This window comes from Ursus maritimus, unplaced genomic scaffold (assembly GCF_017311325.1).
Source record: "Ursus maritimus isolate PB19 unplaced genomic scaffold, ASM1731132v1 scaffold_3, whole genome shotgun sequence".
NCBI classification, from domain to species: Eukaryota; Metazoa; Chordata; class Mammalia; order Carnivora; family Ursidae; genus Ursus; species Ursus maritimus.
This window is the reverse complement of record NW_024425563.1, coordinates 58,701,031-58,725,425: the sequence shown is the minus strand read 5'-3', so window position 1 is coordinate 58,725,425 and position 24,395 is coordinate 58,701,031. Positions and strand designations below refer to the sequence as shown.

The 24,395-nt window shown below is 34.0% G+C and overlaps 1 protein-coding gene across 7 annotated transcripts in view; it reads right to left on the bottom strand.

Moving 5' to 3' along the window:
- The window catches only part of DGKB (diacylglycerol kinase beta), a 604,621-nt gene that overhangs the window by 398,871 nt on the left and 181,355 nt on the right, over nucleotides 1-24,395 (bottom strand). For all 7 annotated transcript variants that reach the window (XM_040644224.1, XM_040644226.1, XM_040644228.1 and 4 more), the window contains 3 exons: nucleotides 17,671-17,787; nucleotides 7,840-7,913; nucleotides 4,366-4,440 (listed from right to left, as the gene is read on the bottom strand). In XM_040644224.1, the coding sequence (XP_040500158.1) occupies nucleotides 4,366-4,440; nucleotides 7,840-7,913; nucleotides 17,671-17,787 (266 nt within the window). The remainder of the gene's footprint in view (nucleotides 1-4,365; nucleotides 4,441-7,839; nucleotides 7,914-17,670; nucleotides 17,788-24,395) is intronic.

Here is a 24,395-nt window from a genome sequence, read left to right as displayed (position 1 = left end):
GAGTGATGAAACTTACGAATTAGACTTAATACCCATTGTGATGGTTAATTTTACATGTCAACTTAGTTGGGTCATGGGGCGACCTGATAATTGATCAAACATTATTCTGGGTGTTTCTGTGAGGATGAGATTAACACTTAAATTGGTAGACTGTATAAAGGAGATTGCCCTCCATAATGCGGGTGGGCCCCATTCAATCAGTTGAAGGTCAAAACAGAATAAAAGACTGACCCTACTCCAGAGGGAACTCTTTAGCTTGATGCCTTCAAACTAAGACATTGGCTCTTTCTGGTTCTAAAATAGCTTGCTAGCCTTTAGATTCAAGCTGAAACATCAACTCTGTAGATTTTGTACTTGTCAGTCTCCAATAGCATATAAGCCAATTCCTTATAATCAATACCTCTCTATATAACCTATTGGATCGATTTCTCTGAAAAACAGTGACTACTACATCCACTTTGAAAATTTTGCTTCCCATCCCCTTGGTCTTTAACTATCATGGTTTAGATGCTTTAACACCAAAGTGAAGAGTGCTGCCATATGATAAAGTTTTCATTGAATTAGGAGCTGAAACTGACACACAGACATTTTTAAGGCTTTTCATAGCACTAGGTAAACAAGCAAGGGAAAAAAAAAAAGATATAATGTTAACTGATATAGTTGATTCTGATTTCCCAACCTAAACAAGCCAAGGCTGTGACATGGGAAAGGAGAAAAACCAATAGGTTTGCTGCTGTACAACGGGAATACAGAGTACTAATAGTATCTCTCCTTCTAGCATTGGTTTGTCATGGAAGGCTAGGAATAACCCAAAATCATAGGGGCATAACCTTAGAGAGGTTTATTTATCCCTCATTCTGTGAGGATCATGGGTGCTGGAGGGGAGGGTGTCTTTCTATCTCTCTTTACTCTGTGATCCAACCTAACAAAAGAGCTGATGTCTGGAATACTTCTGGTTACTGTGGCCAAGGATAAAAAAGCATAGAAAACCTACTTCCTGCCCAGTTTATTGTGAGAGAGCCATATGGACACTCTGTATTACTACAGTTAAAGGAAGTAAAATAAAATCAAGTGCCTGGGAGGAGACCTGGAAATATTGGATAGATAACCCTATACTGCCACGTACCACCATGCCTTTCAGTAACAGTACCTGAGAGACTAATTCATCCCTATGCAAACAATACTACCAAAGTCTCAGAACTATCAGGTAGCAATAGGTCACTGCTCTGGGTAAAAATGTATAAGCAGGAGAAATGATTCAAGTTTCAGCTACAACGTTCAACCAGTTGCAAAGCCAATGCCACAGACTTTACGTGTATTTCATTCTTTATATCATTAAAATCATCATTCGATTAAATTCATATTTGTAGTTAAATTTTTCACTTTCTCATTACATTTCTGTATGTTAAGCCCAAACATATGGAGAGTGGGGAGAAAACAATCATCTCCACAGATGTTTCCAGCGAACCAGGACTTGGAGTTGGATATGGTAACTGTATGAAGTTTTGGGGTATCTACATTTTAGAAGAATGTGTGCTTTCACCTACTATTTATCCCCTCCAAGAATTCATCTTTCATCCTCGGGTTATAGCATCCTCGTGTATCTTTGAGGGAAGAAACCATGTAGATAAAGCCTTGACAGGACTGTCAGTCAAGATCCCCCATTTAAACAAGCCAAGACTGTGCATGGGAAATGGGAGAAACCGATAAATATACTTCTTCCTGGGATCTGAATGTTGAGCAGAGAAATAAGAATACCAAAAGCAACTGGAATCAATTCTTCTCGGCAATAACTACCATGGGACTTTGTCCTTTCAGTCCTGCTACTCCATTTTCTCAAACTGTCCTGATCCCTATCTTTACTGAAATAGAGTTCTTTATTTTTCTATTAATTCTAGGAGTAACTTCGTAATTGAACTTTACTTTAGATAATACGCCAGGGTGCATTTCTGTTGTTTATAGAAAAGTTTATCTAATTAATGCCATATTAGACTTTATAAGTGGCCAAACACATGTAAATGAAAATAGCACAAATATATTTTCACCTATCACATTGGACAAAAATAGAAATTACTGAAGATAGCCAATTTAAAGAACAGTGTGGGAAATAAGCTTTATATACTGCTGCTGAGATTATAATTCAATACATATTTTTTTATTAGAACTTTGGCAGAACCTTCCACAATTAAAATGGAAAATATTCTCAATCATGCAATTCTACCTATATCAACCTATTCTATGAAAACATTTGAACATGCTTCCAAAACACATAAATAACATTGATAAATGTTAACTTCACATATTCGGTAATGATTTAAAAGTACAGACAATCACAATGTTATCAATAATGAAATAGCTAACAAAACCATGGAATATTGTGCAGCTCTTAAAAATAATGAAACTGATCGATATCTGCTGAAAACAATATCCATCATATGCTTTTGAGTTAAAAAAAAAAAGCAAGTTGCAGAGCAATAAAAGACCTATACTCCAAGTTATATAAAAAGATCTACTTATTTATACAACATACATATGTTTGTGTGTATGAATGAATTATATGCATGAATACATTATATGTAAATACATTACACACATACATTAGGTTTTATGTTCATATAAGAAGTTCTGGGAGGATACACACAATTGGCAGTGCTATTACCTGAGGAGTGTTAGTGCTTGAAGGGGGGCCTTTAACTTACTTTCTAAATGATACTCATTGTAGTGTGGGTTTTCACAAGTACATATATTACTTTTATTTTTTCGATATATTAAAATCAGTACAGGATAATAAGATGCCTAAAATTGAAAGTGTGAAAGGAATCATGTAGTACACATTTAAAGTGGAGTGGGAAAAAATGAAATGATGAAAACAATGCTAAAATCAATATTATTACAGTATATTTACACAGAGCTACAAACATGTAATTATTAATTATTAACTAATATTACTATAGATAGTGTTGAGAATAACGAACATTATTGAGGACCTATGTATAAGCCAATTTTAAATGCTTCATAGGCAACATCCCATTTAACTTCACAACTATCCTATGAGACAGTTATTACTTTTCTAATTTTACAGAAATGAGTCAAAGAAGACACATAGGCTTACAAGTAGCAGTCAGTAGGCATTGCATTTAGTTATGGAATACAGGCAAATCCTCGATTTGTTGGTCTGCATAGAACTACTGAGGTCCTGGAATGGCTAAACTTTTGAACACACCATTGCTTAAGCTTACGGAATAAAGGCTACTGCTCTAAAATTCAGAGACTACTGAACAAGAAAAAGAGCCATCCTGACTAAGCTTCTGTGTTAACAATGAGACCTGACTTCGGCATGGCTTTCTCTAGATTAGCACTTCCTGCATGTGCCTCCAACAGCCAATAATCTGCTCATGATCCATTAGATTCTGGAGTCTGGAGCTTGACAAAGACACTGTTCTGAACTAAAAGCTTATGCCTATCCTGCCTCTCCAGCAAAGGGGTTCTGCAGATCGTGGCTCACCTGGCACTGAACAGCAGGTAGCAGGGAGTGGAAGAGAGAGATGAATATCCTGCAGGAGTCTGTGCTAATTAATTGTATTTTACTTACATCTATTCAACATTATTCTGAGCAATTAAAAGAGTCCGGTTTCAAGATCTGGTTTCTAGTTTCTGAGAAGAACCTAGAAAACTTATTTTAATCACACTGATGTTTTTTGCTGTTGTCGTTTTTTGTTTATAAAGAGGCTCATGTAAGCGTTATAGAGCTTCCTTCTACTTCATCTGGTCTCATGTTTACTCAAGTTGATAGAGAGAAAACAGGTCAGTGGAAGATGATATTAGTCCATTAACTAGGCCAAATTAATGATGATTGATTTCAGCATATACTTGTGGTAGTAAAAGTACATGGTTACTGTTGGAAAAAATAAGTTTATTGAGCTATGTCTTACCTAATAATAAAGTGTCTTGTAAAAAAGTGGTAGTCACTAGATTTTGTAAGTAGTAAATGAAAAAATCATATTATGATTTCTATTCTTTGTTAACTAGCGTTTTCTCTATAGTAAATCCTCTATGTTTAAAAAGGAAAAGAAAAGGCAGTGGTTCTTCAAACAGATGGTTTGGATGATTGGGTACCCAGCAAATGTCTTGTGTGATTATTATTAGTAGCAGTCGTAGTAATACTAGGAGAGGAGTACTTCACCACACTTCGAAGGGAAAACAGCATCTGCACTGGTTACTCTTATACAGTTGATACTCATTGTTCTTATGTACACTAGTCTGGCTGCTGTACTCAAATAACATTATTTCTAGGCACATCAGGCTGTTTATTTCATTAATTAATATTAAATGAATCAACAGTAATAATATTATCCTTGGACTTACCCTGGCATTGGTCCATTTCCAGAAAGACTGTAAACCTGACGAGGATTTAGTAGATATTGGAATTTTCTATAAATTCTATAAAGATGAAAATAGGGAAAGAAAAAAAAAAGAAATTTAGTGATACTCTCCAATTTTTAAATAACTAGCCCCTCTTAATGTTATAATTATATAATGGTTGTAACTAAATATATTTGATAAATTTTACATTAATAATATTAGAAGTATAACAGCTCAGTAAGAATTTAACCATTCTTTGAAAAAGAGGCTTAGTAGCCAATAAAAAGGCAATAAAACTTATAAGTTAGAAACAGTGATATTTGCATTCCATATTTGCATATGGATATGCATTTAGAATATTGCTTATCCTGATTTTGAAGATTATTTAGCTAATTAGATTTCAAATACATTTTTTAGGACTATCAGAATAAAATTACTTACATACCTTCTCCTAACTGATCCTTGTGAAGTTTACAGGTTATTGGGCCAATCTAATCAATATGAAAACTATCCCACGTATAAAATGGGACTGTACATGTTGTATGCCATGGATGTAATCAAAGAATGTGACCTCATCTGCTTAATTATTTCACATAAACAATCATCTGATCAGACAGTTCACACAATTGCTAAACGGTTTCAATGGGTACATATTAAATAATTCATTTTTTTCTAAAAGAAATCAATCATACAACAAATGCAACACAATTGATTCTAAATAGATACACATCTCATATTGGTATTCTTAGATTAAATATTAAAAATGAAGGAATATATTTAGTTTTTAAAAGTTAGTTTTTACATAAATGTAAAAATATCACCATATATTTTACAAACACATTCAGACTATCTTTACTGATAGAAACTGTCTAAATTCACTACGTAGTATCTGTTTATATCACCCCACTCCCAGATCTGCAATAACCTCACATTCTTGATTAATTATATGAATTAGTGTCTCAAGAAAGATCCTAAGAGGGATGCCTGAATGGCTCAGTCAGTTAAGCGTCTGCCTTTGGCTCAGATCATGATCCCAGGGTCCTGGGATTATGTCCCACATTGGGCTCCTTGCTCAGCAGAGATCCGGCTTCTCCCTCTGCCTATCTCTTTCTCTCTCTCTGATAAATAAGTAAAATCTTTAAAAAAGAAAGAAGGAAAGAAAGAAAGATCCTAAGAGTCGTTCTCAGTACTTTTTTTCCCCCAGCATCTGAACCCGATTGGAGAACAGTCCTGTACCTTCTAACAGTAATGTCTATTAAACCTGGCAATTCTCTCTATATAATCTTGGCATATCCAGCCCTTTTACATAGGGCTAGCTAAGTATAGCCATGTTGTTTCCATGATGAAAAGTTCCTAGGGTCAAATTATTTCTAATAAAAAATATTTTATTATATTTAAAATAGTTTATGTCTTCTCTTTCCCTTCCTTTTCCTTGAACTTTAACCTTAGTGATTATCTCTTGGTCCCCTAAAAATACCGCACCCTTTCACAAATCTTTCTCTTTCCTTCTCCTGGAAACCATCTACTTATATCAACTCAAAAGCGACTTCTTGTCCAAAGACTTCTCAGTCTTCAGATAAGATAGCCTTTCTTCCTCTGAACTTCCACAGCACCTTTATTTTAAACATTTCTAGTTTAGCATTCACCTGTGATATTGTGGTGTATCTGTTAGTGCCTGCCTCCCTGCGTGGCTGTATTCTAGGTCTTTTAGACCCAGTTCCTAGCAGAGTTTGGATTTACTCAGGGGTTGCTGTTTGAATGAATGAATGCTATGTGAACATCTTCACACCTGTTGACTGGTATGGGAAACTCTGTATGAATATATAATTTTGTAAACTTTTGCTACTTATCTAACATATGAAAGTCACGAAACCCAAATATTTTTAAAGGAAATCCTGAATGGAATATCACTGTTTGTGAAAGATGAGTCTTATTCCCTCAAGAAAATTTATATTTGCAGTCATAATAGATTTCCTTTACATGCTTACATATTTACATTTCCTTTGACTTTGATTGGTCCCTGTTCATGTATGAAGAACAAAACATAAGTGGAGTGTACGTATAGGAGCACTCAAATCCCTTCCTCCCATTAAGTTTAATTTACTTGTGACTTTAGTGTATCTATGAATTTTTTTCTTAATGGGAGAAGGGGAAGTCAGATATTCAATTAAGGTTTGTCCTGCATGATCCATGTTCTAATTTGAGGAGAATATCTTTTGAAAATACACCTTTTCTTTCTTTTTTCCTCTTGATACTTCATTTGTTTCTAATTTCCAACATAAATTCAATTCTTATCTAATTCTGTGTGAAGTGTTTACTTTTTTCCCAAATATCCATAATATATAAAGTTGACAGACTATACATTGTAAAGGAGAAAATCACTTAAGCATTATTATTTACTATTTTGTATCTCTAAAAGTGAGGCACCTATTCTCTTCAATAAAACAATATACATATTTTTAATTAAGTCACTGTTTATTTAAAATAATTTCTATCATGTTTAGCAGAGTGAAAAACTATAAACTATATGTTAATAAAGGAAAAAACCTAAGCAGAAATAATATTTTGTTGATTGGAAAATGAATGGCGCTCTTCATTTCATTGAAATAAAGCTGGAAAGTTAGATAGTAGGAAAGGAAATTACAAAATTCCACTTATCATGAAAACATTTCAACTTTCAAAAACTTGATTATTTGATGAACCACAATGGAAATTCCTTTTTTATTATCATAGTGTTTATATGAATTGTTTTATTTGATTGCTCATTTTTGGGTTGAGATTAGTAAAGACTTCTAGAAATTATTAAAGCAGGTGCAACTGCATTTTTATAACACCCCTTTTAAGAAGCACATAAGATTTATACTTCAATGTGGTGATTTTCAGATTTTTATTAAATATTTTGATTTAACCATTAATTTATTACAAAAATGAAAATTTTGTGTTGTTTGCCAATATACTGGGAAACCTGATAATGCAACTCATTATAATTCAGATTAAATATATTGTGAGCCTCCAGGACATATGGCGTCATGTACTCCAAAAACACACATGCAGAAAATCATTATAATGTAATTTGTCTAGAAGCTGGACATAAATTCTGCTCCTCACTAGTGAATGATGATTTACTTGAAGTCTTGGTGAGCATTTAGAGAACCAATTTTCATTCAACAGTATTTATGGAGCCATGCTATATGCAATGCTTTTTGTTAAGGGTTATGGGTGATAGGTAGGGTAGAGAGAATTCAGATACCTGACATATGATAATAAAAATATCTACAAAGGCCATTATTATATTAATATTTGAACTGCAAAAATAAGGAGATCATATCAATATATTACACATAGATGCTAGAATTAGTTATTTGACATTAAAATTGTAAACCATAAGGAAAAATGTATTAAAATGTTTTTATACTGTAATTTTAGTTTATCTTTTTATATACATATGACACAGAAACCTGATTTCTAAAAACATACCGTTCTCCTTGCTTCCCACCACTTTTGGGGTTCACAAAAACTAAAAGTGGATGAGTACCAGGAACAGGAGTAATCTAGAAGAAAAGTTGGATAGATGGACAAATTATTCACATTATCTATGAAGAGGACCCTTGTTATTTCTAATTCATGAAACACCAATTAACAATTTGAAGAATATGGCTCTTATGTTCTGTAATACGGATGGATAGACAGGTAGATCTATTCAGCAACTCAGTTAAACCCTGTGCTTTGACCATATATATATATATATTAACAGGCATTCACTCCATAAAGAGAGGGAGGGTCTAGTTAGGTATTGGGCAGAGAGAAAGGCAGCTATGAAGAGGGAATGGTGTTTGAATAGCCATGAGATGAAAGCAAAAGGTACAATTTGTGGGACAGTGAGTAAAGCAGCCAGAATAAAGCAGAATACAGTGGGAGAAAAAAAAGATTAGAGGAAAGGGATCAAATGATAGAGAGCCTTGATTTTACAGACAACACCTACTTTAGAGCTTTGTGGCTTGCGTGGAATCCATCTGCCAAATCACTTACCAATTAGAATCTCAGTAAGATGGTTTGAGGTCTCTTTCAGCCTAACTGTCCCCCTCTACACAATGTTTCCTCAATGCTTTCTTTCCCTGCTTGGGCAGTAGACGGCCGGTTAATTAAGTCTGTTTGCTAAACAGGAATCTGTAAATTGGTGATACTCCTACTCTATGCCGTGCACTGCTTTCGTCACTGCTGGTTTCTTGGTTGAATAAGAAAAAGTGCCTGTCCTAGTGGAGCTTATATTCTAATGGAGAAATAGACAATAAACAAACAAATACACGGTCAGCAGTGAAACACACCATGAAAAGAAAGAAATCAAATAAAGTGATAGCTCTTTATTGGTGTGTGGGGAGGTGAAGTTGTTTTCAATAGGGGGGTAAAGAAGAACTCTCGCATTTTACCTGAGTTTAATGTTAATAAGTAGATTCTAAATACAAGTGTTCCTTTTCAATCTACCACTATATAAATCCCATCTAAATACGGTTTGACAAAAAATATTTAGTAACAAAATATGCAACTACTGGAGCCCTCTTAACATTAAGTTGAAAAGTTCTAGATCAGTTTACTTTTTGAATGTAGATTCAAGGTATCCTTTATTGCTATGAATTTCTCTCTTAGAAAGTATTCAAAATATGTAATGAGACAAAAACACCCATTTAAACATACGATGTCCTTTCTTCCTGTTTGTTTAAACAACATAAATTAAAATATTCTTCTAATATATTTTCCTCCAATCTTAGGTGAAATGTAATTTTTCTAATGAGTATATAGGCACTGGGGAAATATTAAAATCTTCACATTAGTTATAATATATTAAAATATTCTTAATTTTTCTACTCTTACTCTACTTGTTGTCATTATTATCTATTGTCTCTGTCTCCACTTTACTTTCCTCTGTAAAGAGGACAGAAGTTCCTTGTTCCTGGTTTAGCTCTAATTCAGCTAGGAGGTAAGACAGATGAGCTGGGTTTGTAGTAACTTCCCAGATCTCTCCTGAACTAAATCTGCTCACTCAATTAATATATAGAAAGTGCCTACCAGGTTAAGCTACTGACTTACAGCGTTGCCGTTCTCCCCTCATTTAAAAGCTAAAATACAGAAACATTAAAGCACAACTTTAGTTAAAGACTTGCATTCGATTTATTTTTCAACCAATTATAAAATCAGATAGAACTCTTAAAGTCTGCACATGCAAAAGAAGGAATGCTAACATATGTGGATTTTAGTTGAGTTTTTCACTTAATTTGAATTGTTACTCCTTATTTTTATTTTTTTAAGTTTTTTTTTAAAGATTTTATTTATTTATTTGACACACACACAGAGATAGAGACACAGAGAGAGTACAAGCAGGGGGACTGGCAGGAAGAGGGAGAAGCAGGCTCCCCGCTGAGCAAGGAGCCTGATACAGGACTCGATCCCAGGACCCCGGGATCATGACCTGAGCCGAAGGCAGCCACTTAACTGACTGAGCCACCCAGGCACCCAGTTACTCCTTATTATTAAATAAAGATGAGAATCTCAAGGTAAATAAAGGTTTTTAGCAAAACGTTGATCTTTCCCAAACTCAACATTCAGCTTACCATTCTATTAAAACAAATTAGATTATATTGAATTCCAATATTAACAACTTATTTGAAAATGTGTTTTGGAAGGCCTTTCAGAAATACATATTTATTGGAATATTTAAAGGCATCATAACTATTTATTAATAAAGGTCAGTACCAAGCTACAGAACAATTATGTTCTATGGTGCACATTATTACCATCAAATAAATATCCCACTAGAAAAAGGGTTATAGAGGATTCCAAAATCCAAAAATGAAGATGTCATTTTTAGAGGTGGATAAATGGATAAATAAGGTCAAATACATTAGAAAAATGAAAGATAATTTAGATAAAGAGCAAATTTAGAAGAATGATGATGCTCTACAAGTGACAGAAGTCAAATATTCCAAAAGGAAATGCAGGAAAAATAAAATCACCAGGCCATCTTTTCCTCATTTATCTTCTTATCACAAATTTGGCTTACAAAATTAGACTACATAAAAATAAAACACTGAAAACTTTAGGTATCTATTTGTAGGTTACCAGACACTGTGGAATAGAGCCCCATTGATAATGATGTTAGATAAAACTCCTGACCTAAGACATTCTACATTTAAGGGATGACATGTGATTAAACATCAGCACCACTGAGACTCTGGTATTAAGGGATCATTTAATGGTGTTATACTAGAAATGTCAAGGTTTTAGGCAAATCTGACATCTTTTTCAATGTCCATTCAAAAAGCTTTAAAATTCAGCTAAACTTTGTTGCTATTTTAAAAAGGCCAATCCATGGGGCACCTGGGTGGCTCAGTTGGTTAAGCGTCTGCTTTCAGCTCAGGTTATGATCTCAGCATCCTGGGATCAAGCCCCACATCTGCCTCCACGCTCAGTGGGGAGTCTGTTTGTCCTTCTCCCTCTGCCCCTTCCCCTGCTCTCTCTCTCCCAAATAAATAAAATCTTGGAAGGAAGGAAGTAAAGAAGGAAGGAAGGAAGGAAGGAAGGAAGGAAGGAAGGAAGGGGAGAAAGAAGGAAAGAAAGCCAATCCAGCAAAGTAAATTTGAGGATTTTTGAATTTCACAGCACCAGACCTGCAGTATTGCACAGTCATTTTCAAGTCTGACAAGTTAAAAATAAGCAACTACTTTGTGCACTAATACTCCTGAAGTAAGGAGAAGGATCTTACTGTCAAAGACTGCTATTATCACTACTATCACATATTCCTTGTCATCTTTAGTAAAAGAACCCTGGCCAAAGGGTAATTTTGAAAGACTGGCAGCTCCCATCACACCTGTATCTTGGAAACTGTTGCTGCTGGTTGCAGAATTTAAATATGTATTTCTTTTGAAGAGCTTTAAGAAGGTGTGACTTTCTGTGTCTTGCCATATAAGAATGCAAATAAATAGTCTTAAGTAGAAAAAAAAATGTGTCTATATTTTGTTTATAATTGGAAGTTGTTATAGATTGAATTGTGTTTCCCCAAATTTTATGTTGAAACCATACCCCCCCAGTGTGGTGGTATTTGGAGACAGGGCCTCTGGGAAGCAAGGAAAGTTAGATGAAGTCATAAGAGTGGGAGCTTCATCATGGGATTAGTACCTTTATAAAAGAAAGATCTACCCCCGCATCCGAACACACAAAAAGAAGGTCATGTGAGGACACAGAAAGATGACTGCCATCTAAAAGCCAAGTGAAGAGGACTCAGAATAAAATTTAACTTGTGACCTTGATCTTGAGTTTTCCAGCCTTGAGAACTGTGATAAATAAATGTCTGTTGTTTACACCACCCACCTATGATACTTTATTATAGCACCCCAATTTAACTAATGCAGAAGTGTTTTATGGAAACTCAAGATATGCTCTTTACAAAAGAAGAGTGAGAGCTTCTAGGCATCTTCCTCTGGATGCCAGCATGAAACTCCATATTATAAGGACTGGAAGCCATCTTTGGTAATGAGGGGATCTTAAAGATACTACAGATCGAGGATAGGAAAGATAGTACCAGCCCTGATAAAAATGTGGAACTGTCTTACTAGCCCTGCTCCTGAAAATCCTACTTCTGGACTTTATTTACATGAGAGAAAAATTTATGCATATCTTGTCTAAACCACTGTTACGTTTTATTTTGTTTTTGTTTCCCTGTTACACGTGGCATATCCTAATTATAATTGGTATGAAAGACAAGATCCATAAGAGCACAGAACTGAATACAGATGGAACCAGCCACAGAAATTTTATACTTCATCAAACTTGTAAATATTTCTAGATCCTGAGTGAGGAACAGAAACTTGATATCAAAATCCCTGAAGATACTCTATATATTTTATTTTTATTTTACATTATGTTATTCTCTTTATTGAGTAAAGGCATAATCATTTTCAGTGAATCCTTCTGTAACTTAAAGAGTCTAAGATAAGGAGAAAACACAGGTATTACTAGATGTGATATGTCAATTACTTAATTCAATCTATTTGATTCCAGATTTTGTTTTCCAGAGAGATCAAAATCAGGTAAGACTAATTTACAGAATTCAGAATTCAGTCTAGCAGAGCTAATTTGTATTGCAATGCAAATCATTTATACTGAAAATAAGGAGGTTAAAAGAATACAAATTTTCTTAGTTTCCAAAACTTGGTATATCTGATTTCGATGAATAAAGTTTTTTGGAAGTATCTTACAATAATTTTTTATATTTTGAAGTGATATTTTTATTATTATACTTTAAAACAATTTCAAATTTACAGAAAAGTTAAAAGGACTGTTCAAATTACCTTTTTTTTCCCTGAGCCATTTGAGACTAAGTTGCCAAAATGATATTTTATCATTCTTGTTTACTTTAGAGTAGCCTATACACAAGACCATTCTCTTACATAAACACAACACAACTGTCAAAACCAGGGAATTTACATGATTCTGTACTAGCTGCTTGTGTTATAAAGGCCATTACTGAGACAAATGGTAAAACCTGAATGGGATCCGGGAATTAAATAGCACTAATATATCAATCTTATATTCAAGTTTACTAATTCTCTTTGAACTATATCTGATATAATCTTTAATATGATGAATTTTCAATTTTTACTGCATACAAAGTTTTGAAATAACGTAAAATACAGTCATTTTGAACACTGACTTACTGCTGTCCTAAAATATTGTACCCTTTTTGTTACAGATTTTGGTGGAATGAGAGGGAAAACTAAAACATACATATACTAAAAACATCTGTCAGCCTAAACCTATTTGTTCTTGGAAGTAAATATTTATACAGCATTTGAAATAATCTTAAGTGGAACAGTATATAAGACAGAACAAAGGTAAGTTGCTCTGCCTGAAACATGAATGAGCCCTGAACCTACTCTCAGCCTCCCATCATCCCACCATCACGCTTGAGGCATCTCCATGGAGCCCTGGGCTTCTCAGACCAGTTTTTAAGATACGTTGAGATAGGGATTACAGTATAGCACAGAAAATATTGACAAAGGGAAAAAATGTTCAAGACACTTGAAAACTTGAAGAATGGTTATAAATTGGATACAAAGGGCTTTCCAAGATGTGACAGTTTATACTGGATTCTTCTCTATAGAGAAAGAGCTAATCCTGTGAAAACTTATTTATTCACATAAAAGGGTTATTTCAGATAGTAAATATTAAAAGGCAGGACTTGAGTCATAATAGTTTTGGGTCCCAGTTTAACAATTTCTTTCTCTATATACTCTCTCTTGGTAATCTCATTTTATCTGATGGTTTTAAGTGCCATCAATACACCTTTCACTTCTAAATTTATATCTACCCTCTGCTCTGAATTCTAGATTCACGTATCTGTCTGCCTACTTAAACATTTCCATTTAGATGTCTAATGGCAACAGAAATTTCTCTCCAAAACCTATTCACCTAGACCCTTTTCTATCTCAGTCAATGGCAACTCTATCATTTCAGGTGAATGAGCCAAACATCTAAAGAGATGTCCCTAAATCCCTAATTTCTAATAAACCCTGTATCTAATCTATCAGCATATCCTGTTGACTTTCTTCAAAATATATGGAGAATCTACCTCTTTACCTCCCCTGCTCTACGCTGGATGTGCCTCCACCCTATAAACCCTAAATAACTGGTGGCTGTCTCCAAACTTGACTCTTTGCTCCCTAACAATCTAACCTCAACAAGGGTAAGCCTTTCAACATTTAAGTCAGGATCATGTTATATCTCGCCATCTCTTTCAGATGGAAAGTCAGAGTTCGTATGCAGACCTTGAAGGCTCTGTAGCACCTAGTTTCTATTACCTCTCTAAAGTACTCTTCACCACTTTCCATATTGCTCAGCCTGCTCCAACCATGCAGTTCTTGTTGATCCTAGAACTTGCCAGGCATGCGCCTGTCTTAGGGTTGCCCATCCCCTAGATATTCACAGACCAAAGGCCTCATGTAAGTCTTTACTCAAATATCACATTTTAATGAGGCCCAATCTAGCCATGTTACTTAAAAATTAGAGACAACTCTAACTCTCAGTCCTGACACTTATTACTGAGCTCCATTTTTTCCATATTATTTATAATCTAGCACATTATAAGTTGGGAACAGGGACTCGGTTTAAAGGATATTGTATTAAAGTGTAAAATAATAATTCTGGACTTGGGGAGTTAAATGACAATGAAGAGCTAATTATGGAAGAGCAACTGGCTTGAGGATCCTAGTCAAGGGGCAGGCACGTATGCACACATATGTATGCACATACACACATCAATCAAATAAAGGGAACTAATTGTATACACATACTATATATTGTATAAAGTACACACACACACATATGTTTACAGTCTTGGTGATTATAAGAATGAGATATTGCAAATAAAGACAATAAGAACAGGGAGACGCAGTTGTGGTAGGGGATGGCACTGGCTCAGTTTTAGGTGTTTAAATATAAAGGTTCCCCATTTTTTTCTAGTGTTAGGAATATTACAGACCAGACTTTTTGGTTCTCTAGTGACCCTTTCATTTGGAAATCCTTCTCAGAGAATAATTCGGGACAAGATAACTTCAGTTTAATACAGTTTACACAATGGTTCGTCACTTGTTTGTTCACATGTGAATAGTTATCTGCATTTTTACATCTCGTGCATGTTAGAAATTATAGTTTCAATTACATCTGATCATATGTATTAAGTGTAAACCTATGGTGTGAGCAGTGACAAAGACAGAGTGCCTAACCACCTCTATTTGAAGTCCCCTAGGACCCGGGTTAATTAATGAGACTCATCCTAAGGTTATACATGATCTATTACTTCCTCTAATTAGAAATAATAATCCTGATCATTATGCTGGTTAGCTGGAAAGAAGTAAGATGAATGTGCTTAACTATGATTAATAGTCTTCTTTAAGCAGTGTAGATCTCTTCTGTCAGGGACTTATATGCAAACCAGGCTGCAACTCAATGCTTTTTCATGATATACATTTTTTAAAACCCACAGAAAAATTAATTTTCTGGCCTATCTTTTTACCTTTCCTGATAAAGAACAACCATTTTATAATTTTAAAATTGATTACCACAACAAAATTTATTTATTTTTCTACTTTGCATTAGTGATCCAATAATTGATTCTTTTACCTTTTTTACATTTTCCTCAAAATTATGTGAATACATATGTCTATCATATTTTAGTCCATTCTGCTGAGGTGAAACAGATTGTTGCACATGATTATAAACCAACAGTTAAAATTCAAAAAAACTATGATGATAATAATCATGGTATTTATTTGATGCTGTTTTATAAGGGCTGATGTCTACCCTGTGCTTACTAACAACTTTACCAGATAAATTCATATACAAAAGAAAGTTAGGAAAAGTTATTATTTGGTTTGAGAGATGGGAGTATATTCACTGAGAAAGGCAGGTGGTCAGAACAAGGTAGTCACAAAGTTAGCATTTATATACCTGTTAAAACTTTTTTGCCCAAGGAGACTGGGTATTGCAGGAGTAAGACGTATACACTATGAGCCAGATGGTCCTTATTAAACTTTGACTTTACAAACTGACTAACTGTGAGGCCCTGGGAATAACTATACCTTTGAACATTTTGAAATTGGTGATAATAATGATGGCATTTATCATATGTTTATTGAGAGAACTAAGAGTATTTATCTCATATGTTTATTGAGAGGATTCATTTACTTCATAGGCATAACATATTATCATGGTGTCTAGCATATACTGTTTAACAAAGAGTACATGTTTCCCTTTCATGTTGAGAAATGTCTAGCCATGTGTGCAATGGACTTGAATTTTAAAATTAATTTTCTTTTCTGATATTTTCACCACTGGAACTCAGAGTGACCGAAGATTTAAGCAATATTTGCAACTGAATTATGAAATTTATAAATTTTTTTCACTAAAAATTTTACAGGACCACTTAAATTTTTTTTGCCATCTTTTTTTTTTTTTTTTGGCTATCAAAGTGGATAGACTTCATATCTGAGTCTCTCAACGAGACTGATAAACATACAGAGATGACTACCGAAAAATGTAGATCCTGATTTACTCTTTTGATAATTAATTTCTAAACTTTCTAACCAATGTAATAATTTTATCATTTAGAATTTTCTCTTTTTAGATTTGAGTTTAGTAATTCTTAAAAAATTTTCTATTCACAATGTGTTTTATTAAATCAGAACAAATCAGTAATCTGGTTATCAATATTTAAGCAATTATTATTAAATATTCAATGTGATATTCAAAATAATGAAGAAACATGCATTCAGGCAACTACTATGTGCTCTGAACTCTGCTTCCAAATTAAGGGATATAAAACACACAATCCATCATATCACAGATAAAATAATAAATGAAAATATATGAAGTTATGTATATTGAAGGCAACTATATGATAAAAATATATTTTTGTTTGGTAAGTGGTCAGTAAATTTTCCTGGAGAACATGAAACTTGAAGAATATTGATAAAGAAAGGAAATGAAAATTAGAAGAGAGAAATGTATAGGTAAAAAAGCCAAAAAAAAAAAATGAGCTCACAATTTCATTGATGCAGTCAACTTCACTGATTGTTTTTACATTGGAGTGAGGAACAGAGGCAAATAAATACAATATATACAATCTACAGAATCTCTCAAAAGCAGACTGAAAGAAATCTTACTCCTGATGTTGGACATCCTAGGGATGTTAAAGGTTTTTAAAGTACTAAAATCATGATTTTGAGCTACCTGTATTTACTTAAACTAGAAATATATAAGGACTTTCAATTTTGAATTTAAACTTCAGAAGATATGGATAAATCATAATAAATCCTTTATTTTATTATTTACTTAGGAACAAAAGTATCCACACACGAAATTCATTTTAGTTTTTCCTCGACATCTTTTTGCCAGCAAAATGACTCTTCCAAATATATAAGCAATATATATGAAGAAAGTAAACTTGTACATAAATAATAGGAATGCATATAAAAAATGTATATATTTAGTGATATTTGCAAGACCTTCAGATTGACCAAAGATCTCTTACCAACTTGAGTTCAAATGCAGATAAAATCAGAAGTGATTAATATAATTGGAGTGTCACTCTGTCATTCAATATAAAACTGACACCTTGATAAATTAATAAAGATCTTTCCGAAGTCCTCTGTTAAGCTAATCTGCACATTAAATAAATGTGTTGCTAGCTGGACATATGTAAGAGCATAGAAATTACAAATATGAAAGCTACACAAATTTGGATTTAAAAAGTCATACCTGTAGGCCTTGCCCATCCACCGTCACAGAGTTGGCTCTTTGCATTTTGTTCTTATCTGTCACTTTGTTTGACTGCTGGGAACCACCTTTTTCCTTTTTCACTGTTGCTTGTCTTTCCTATAAGGAGGAAATCTTTTATATGAATGTTGTTTTACTAAAAAGGGCAACACAAAGAGAACGTTTGTGGCTACAAACTTGGGCCCACATTCCTAATTGGGAGTTCCTAGTGAATACTAAGAATGCTGTTGCTTTCAACTGGCTTAGTCCATGTGATAGACGGATAATAAAAACATCCGTTAAAGAGACTATGAGAAAGAAAACCAGATGGCATTCCCCTATGTGCCCAATTAGGACTGTTTATCAGAAGTTATCAAGGACCAATAAAGCTAATTACTTTCATAAGGAATGGTAGAAATAAATAATATGGAGTTATAAAAGATTTGTTATTGAGCACTAAAAATAATGCTTATAAGTACAGGTAATATCGAAAATGCATACATGATGAACTTTTAAGCTGCTACTTATATCCAGGATGGCATAAAATTTAAAACACATATTCCATCCCAGCTAATTCCTTTGTTCACCATAGTGGAAACATTTCTTGTAGTTGTCTGCTTCCTGTTTCTATTTTCACCTCCTCTCACTCTCTCTTTAATCCAACCCAAAAGCTTTTTTCACCATTAATCCACCAAAACTGCTCTTCTAAAAATCATCAATGACCTTCTCATTGTCACAGCTATTGCTCAGCCGTCATCTTTTCCACTTTTTAGCAGCATTTGACAGAATTGACCTCTTCCTCCCTCTTGAACATTTGCCTCACTGGGCTTCGCACACATCTTTCTCTTACTCTTAGTTCTCTTCTTACTTCACTAACTGCCTCCTTAGAGGCTCTTCCATTGGGTCTTCCTCCGGATTTATGGTCCATAACATTTAACCTCTTGCTTGAACGTCTCATTTTCACTCTCTACACTCACTCCCTAGGTAGCTTCATTAAATCCCCAGGCTCTGAATTTCAACTTCATGAGGAGGACTTCTAAAGCTATAGTCCTGTTCATATTTCTTCCTTGAACTTTAACTCCTACATACAAATGCCCTTTCTATCCTTCCATCAGTGTCTAAAACACACATTGGTCCTAAAATTTCCAAAACGTTTTTATTTTTTTAACTTTTTTACACATTTCCTGCTTACCCCCTTTGAAAACTAATCCCAAACTGGATGATGACTCACCACTTCCATCACTACAAACTTTAGGCCTATTTTCTTCTTTGCCTGGATTATTGTAGCCATCAGCTTCCATCTTTGTCAATCTGTTTCCGTCTTAATCTCCCTACAGTAGGTTCTCTATACAACAGCCACACTTATCCTATTTCACTCCACTCCAGCTACCTCCACCTATGCATTAATCCTTGATCACAACAAGCATGCTCTTAATTCAGAGCTTTTGCAATCACTCTTCACTGTCCTGGAAAGCTCTTTTCTGTATATTTGTTGGGTTTGCTCCTCACTTACTTCAGATTTCTGAAGTTTCTGTTCAAATGTCAGGTAGGCCTCTCTATTCCCTTTAGCCTCCTTTTATAGAAACATATAAATATATGCATATATATATATTTACATATTATATAATATAGATAAAATTTATTACAACCTGTAATGTTTTCTATTTAATTAGTTTAATGCTAGTCTTCACCCACTTTAGTCAAAGCTCCATAAAAGAAAGTGCTTTGTTTGCTTCACTGTTGTACATTAGATCTTAAATCAGTGCCTGACAAAAGTCAGGATAAATGAACAGAGAAATAAATGAATCAACATTAAAAAAAATTTATATGCTGAAATATTCTATTGAGAGGGAATCTTGGGTCATGTCTAGGCTTGGTATGAAAAGTTGTTCTGATCTAATAGCACTGTCTTCCATGTGTGCTTAAATACTTGAGTGACATATATTTTCTGATCTGAATTCAGTAATTTTGGAACATATTTTATCTGGACTTAAAAGCAAAGCTCTCTCTTTTTTTTTTTAAATGGGCTCCAAGCCCAGTGTGAAGCCCAACACAAGGCTTGAACTCACACCCTAAGATATCAGGCATCGGACACTTAACCTACTGAGCGACCCAGGTGCCCCAAAATGAAGCTCTTTTTAACTATATTAGGACCAGATGGATCAGAAAACTTCTCCGTCCAAAATAGATGCTAATCAATATAGTCCATTTACCTTGCAATTTCATGGTGTAAAATCACTGAATATATTTTTGTGTGGCTAAAAATGGATGGTGTAAGAGGATTCCTGAAATTCACATTCTTTGGAAAATGATATACTTTCATATAAGCATAACTTCTGGCAAAAATATTGATTTTTTTAAAGTTAGATTATTCTTTCTAAACTTGCAAATTGTAATTTTGGCCATAGAGAGTTAAAATTATAATGCATAGAAGGAGTGGATTATAGGATGAGGTTTGGAGTCAGAAAGCCTGAGCTGAATCCCATCTCTGCTACTTAAATATTATGTAATCTTAGAGAACTTGACTCTTATTCAAAATGGAGTTAGCAATACCTATTTCTTCAAGTTGTGTAAGGTTTAAGAGAAAATACATAAACTCCTAACATTGTGCCTGTATTAGAATATGTGCTCAATAAATGAAAGTTATTATGAATAATAAAGTGTGGCTCTCCCATTAGGGTGCTCATTAGTATTATAATTATGCAAAGTGTTTATTATACTTCCAAGTGCATATATATGAAAAAATTACACTTAGTTACAGTTAAGTATACGTTTAAATAAGTAAGACTCAATATTTACAACTGAAAATCCATATTTTGTATTAAGAGTTCAAAAATGTAATAATGGTGGAAAGTATGGGAATAATTTCTTTCTGGATTCTTGCATGAAGGTATATAAGACATGGTAACAATATAAAAATCTACAGAGTAGAAGATATACATTATCTTATGTACCTTATATTCTATCACACCGTATATACCTTGTAGTCTGCCATATAATCCAACAATTGCTATTTGGCATTTGTTTACTAAAATGTTTAGTTTACAAGAACTAAGTATGATTTAAGTTGGTTGGTCACATCAGAAGTGGATATTTATGACCAAACTATTTATATATGTAGTGCTGGAAGTTTAAGACATATTAAGTGTGTGTCTGTAAAGAGCTACCAAGTCACCTATTAACATGATTTTATTCTTAGCTATGCTCATAACTAGGGGAATTCCTTTGCTGGTAAGAATCTCCAACTAGCAGAAAGCAGTTGATTAAGTAGCTTCAGGTCTCTTCAGGGAGTCACCTTTCGGAGTAAATTGGAGTAGATGAAAGAAATGCTGTATAGGAACCTTTGTAAAATGTAAAAACAAAATTTTAAATCCAAAATTGAATGTTCAACTAAGGCATTCTTTTTGAAATCTAAAATTATAAGAAAGAGGTATATAACAAGTTCACAGAAAAATCCTCAGTATATCCTGAAGTTGTCAAAAAGCTTCAGGAAGAGCTCACTGACCTGATTTTGCATCATTATTAAGGATAAAATTGCTCTCTGGTAATAGGGGTAGTGGTCACCACCTCACCTTCCACTTTTTTGTTTAAGTGTTTGGGCTCTAAACCACAAAATAAACGTTTTTATTTTATTATTGAATTTTATTGAACGTTGAATTTTTATTATATAGCTTAGATAATACTAAAATAGTAAATGTTTGTTTAAACACACACACACACTCCAAGAAAGCCATGTGGTTTCTTTTTGGGGGGGAAATATAACTACTGGATGAAATTTGTGGAATTAATCAAGGCTGAAAATTTTAAACAGGAGAAACTCATAAGCATTTAATTTTTCTGAGAGTTTTCTTTTTATTACACTCATTTGTTTTACTTTTATTTCCAAATTGTATAGAAGTCTCTGAGATATTCACTATACTTTATTTAAGCAGCATAAGCTCACAGTAGGATAGTTGGATATTTTTTCCTATTTCCACTGAGAGAATCTTTAGTTCTTTCATATTTTATATGAGGGACAGGAAGGGGGAAGCAATTGCACCCTTGAAAGATCTGCTGTCCCCAAATATTTCACTAGCTTGTTTTGGGGGTTAATTAATTCTGAATGGCAGAGCTCTATTATGATATTTAAGAGACTTACCCCTAGTGTTGAAGTTATTGAAATGTTCCAGGAAGAGATCACCAACCTGATTTTGCATCATTATTAAGGATAAAATTGCTCTCTGGTAATAGGGGGCAGTGTTCACCACCTCACCTTCTGCTTTTTTTCCCCCCTACGTTTTTGGGCTCTAAACCACAAAATACATTACCTTATTATAATTAAGGCAAATTTTGTTCTGCCAGAAAAATTATCCCAGATATAAAAAGAGTTGGAAAATTATTGCTTTAATCAATAGAAATTATTCAAACACTGAAAAGAGCTACTCTAACCACAAAAAAGAATATAGAAAATATAACTATGAAATATAAAATATAGTTATTGATATTTCAGCATTTTCAAATACCAACCATTTGTGTTGGCTATGCAGACATTTTAAATATAGAATTGAATGTTTTGTGATCCTTAGACTCTATAAGTAGCACAACAGATCTTAACTGGGGAATACATTGTAATAGAATTCCAAAAGAATAATCACCATAATTAACAAAGAAGAAAAGCCGAAAAGACCATTCACAGAAAACAGAAAGATGAAATAAATGACATAAAAAGACCTCACTTTAAATATGTGCTCTAAAAATTTTTTTTATATCATGCTGATTCTCCGAGGTAGAGTATTTGTGCATTGCTGAAAGCTGCTTTCACAAAAGGGATGTTTACCACAATACTTCAGCCTGCTGTTATCGATCACTCACAAACTGCAAGCAGCAAGTGATGATTACCTCAAGCACAGGGTTTTCTTCTTTTTGTCCAATCTCAGCATGAAAGACAGGCAGCAGCAAAGCACCTTGACTGGTACAAAGCCACAAAAGGGTGGGGAGGGGATGCACTGCTGCCCCGGCATCGTTCACGTGAGTCCTGGAGCTCGCTTTATCTGCTACAGCCCCACTTGGCCGGATGGAGACTTAGCCCTTTCCACCACTGGAGGTAGGCCACAAGAATTTCCCAGAAACTCTAGAATTTGAACCCAAGGTACCACTTGGATAGTCCCAATATAAAAGATCTCACTGAAGCAGAAGTGTCACCAAATTCATCAGGACTTACAAGGGTTACGGGCTCTAAGAAAGCAAGGCTGACAGCTGCAAAGCTGCACTTTTAATTACTGTGACCTTATCGTGAGATTGGAGTAGTTTCCTGCCGAGAGAAACTAATTCCTTCGAAAAATAGCAAAGACTCTAAGTCTGCTAGGAATCCTTGGAAGTTGCAGCAAAATTTATTATTGCTGAGTAGCAAAGTAGTCTTGACTTAAAAAAAATAGTTTATATAGTTATAAACATAAATATAATAATTGATATAAAGATTTTCATTTTTTTTTAAATTTAGTTAAGTGCTTACTAAAAACAAAAACTGCTTTGGGCAGAGTCACAAATATGGGCTTGGAGACCAAATTCCAGCTTTGTCTCTTAACTTGCTGTGCAAACTTGGGCAAGTAATTTATTATCTCTAAGCCACCACTTAATTCATCTATAAAATGAGAAGATTTGTGTGATAATAAATTGAGAAAATGTAGATAAAGGTACCGGCATAAAATAGGAGCTCAGTAAATGGCACTGATTTTCAAAATATAAAAAAAGGTATATGGTTCTATATTATCATTAAGTTATCACGCATATGCTGCTTAGATCATAGGAGTTAAAGATGGGTGTTCTGAAGAAGTTCATTTACTTTGTAATACTTTGTGTCCGTTCAATCACCATAGCTGGGGATCAGTGGTGCAATGATCCAGTTGGGTTTTTTGGGGCAGATGGGAGGCAAAAAATTACACAGAATGACAGCTAGTCTCAAGTACCCGGAAGTGCTACTCACCAACTAAACCTGGAGGTACAATTTGCAACTTGGTCTCCAAGTCCTGGTTGTCACACATCACACATGCTGTGAATATTTTCTCTTAGGATAATTTCATACCGGGTATAAACCACTTACAAGATTTCTGTTCAAGAAATCCTGATCGGAAGAAATGAAATTTAGGAATGAGAGGGCCCTTGTCAAAATCTCTTACTTTGGGCTGTTTACCAGTATTAGGGTAGTAACCTTATAAAAGTACGTGTGTGCATACATCCCTCAGAGGATGGTGAAAAGTCTAAGTTAATATAAATCAATATATCTTGCCAGAAAAAAAAAAATCAGTGTAGGGAGACTTTTAGTTACTTTACAGAATAAGAAATATTTTTTTAACAAATGAGAAGAGCATATTATGAAAACTGCTATTTCAGTCTATTTATTCTATCTATATGATACAGATTATACAGCTGAATAAGGGGGACCTATGGAGATTAACAAGTCTAAAGAGAAAACTTTAAATCTCAAATACAGTGCCTATATTCACTTGATGGGCTATGATAGGGGCAAAAATAAACTCAAACACCTGAATATACAAATTTTATTATCTTACTCTTAATAATTAAACTGAGTGATACACTTTCCAAGCACCTTTGTTGCTTGAGTGTGTAATTCAACATTTCTATTTTATAACTATGATAATAACGGTATCAATGAACTTAAAGCATACAAAAATAGTTTGCTATTTCTCTTAAATTAGAAGCATTATTTTTCAAGCATGGCTCCAGTGTAT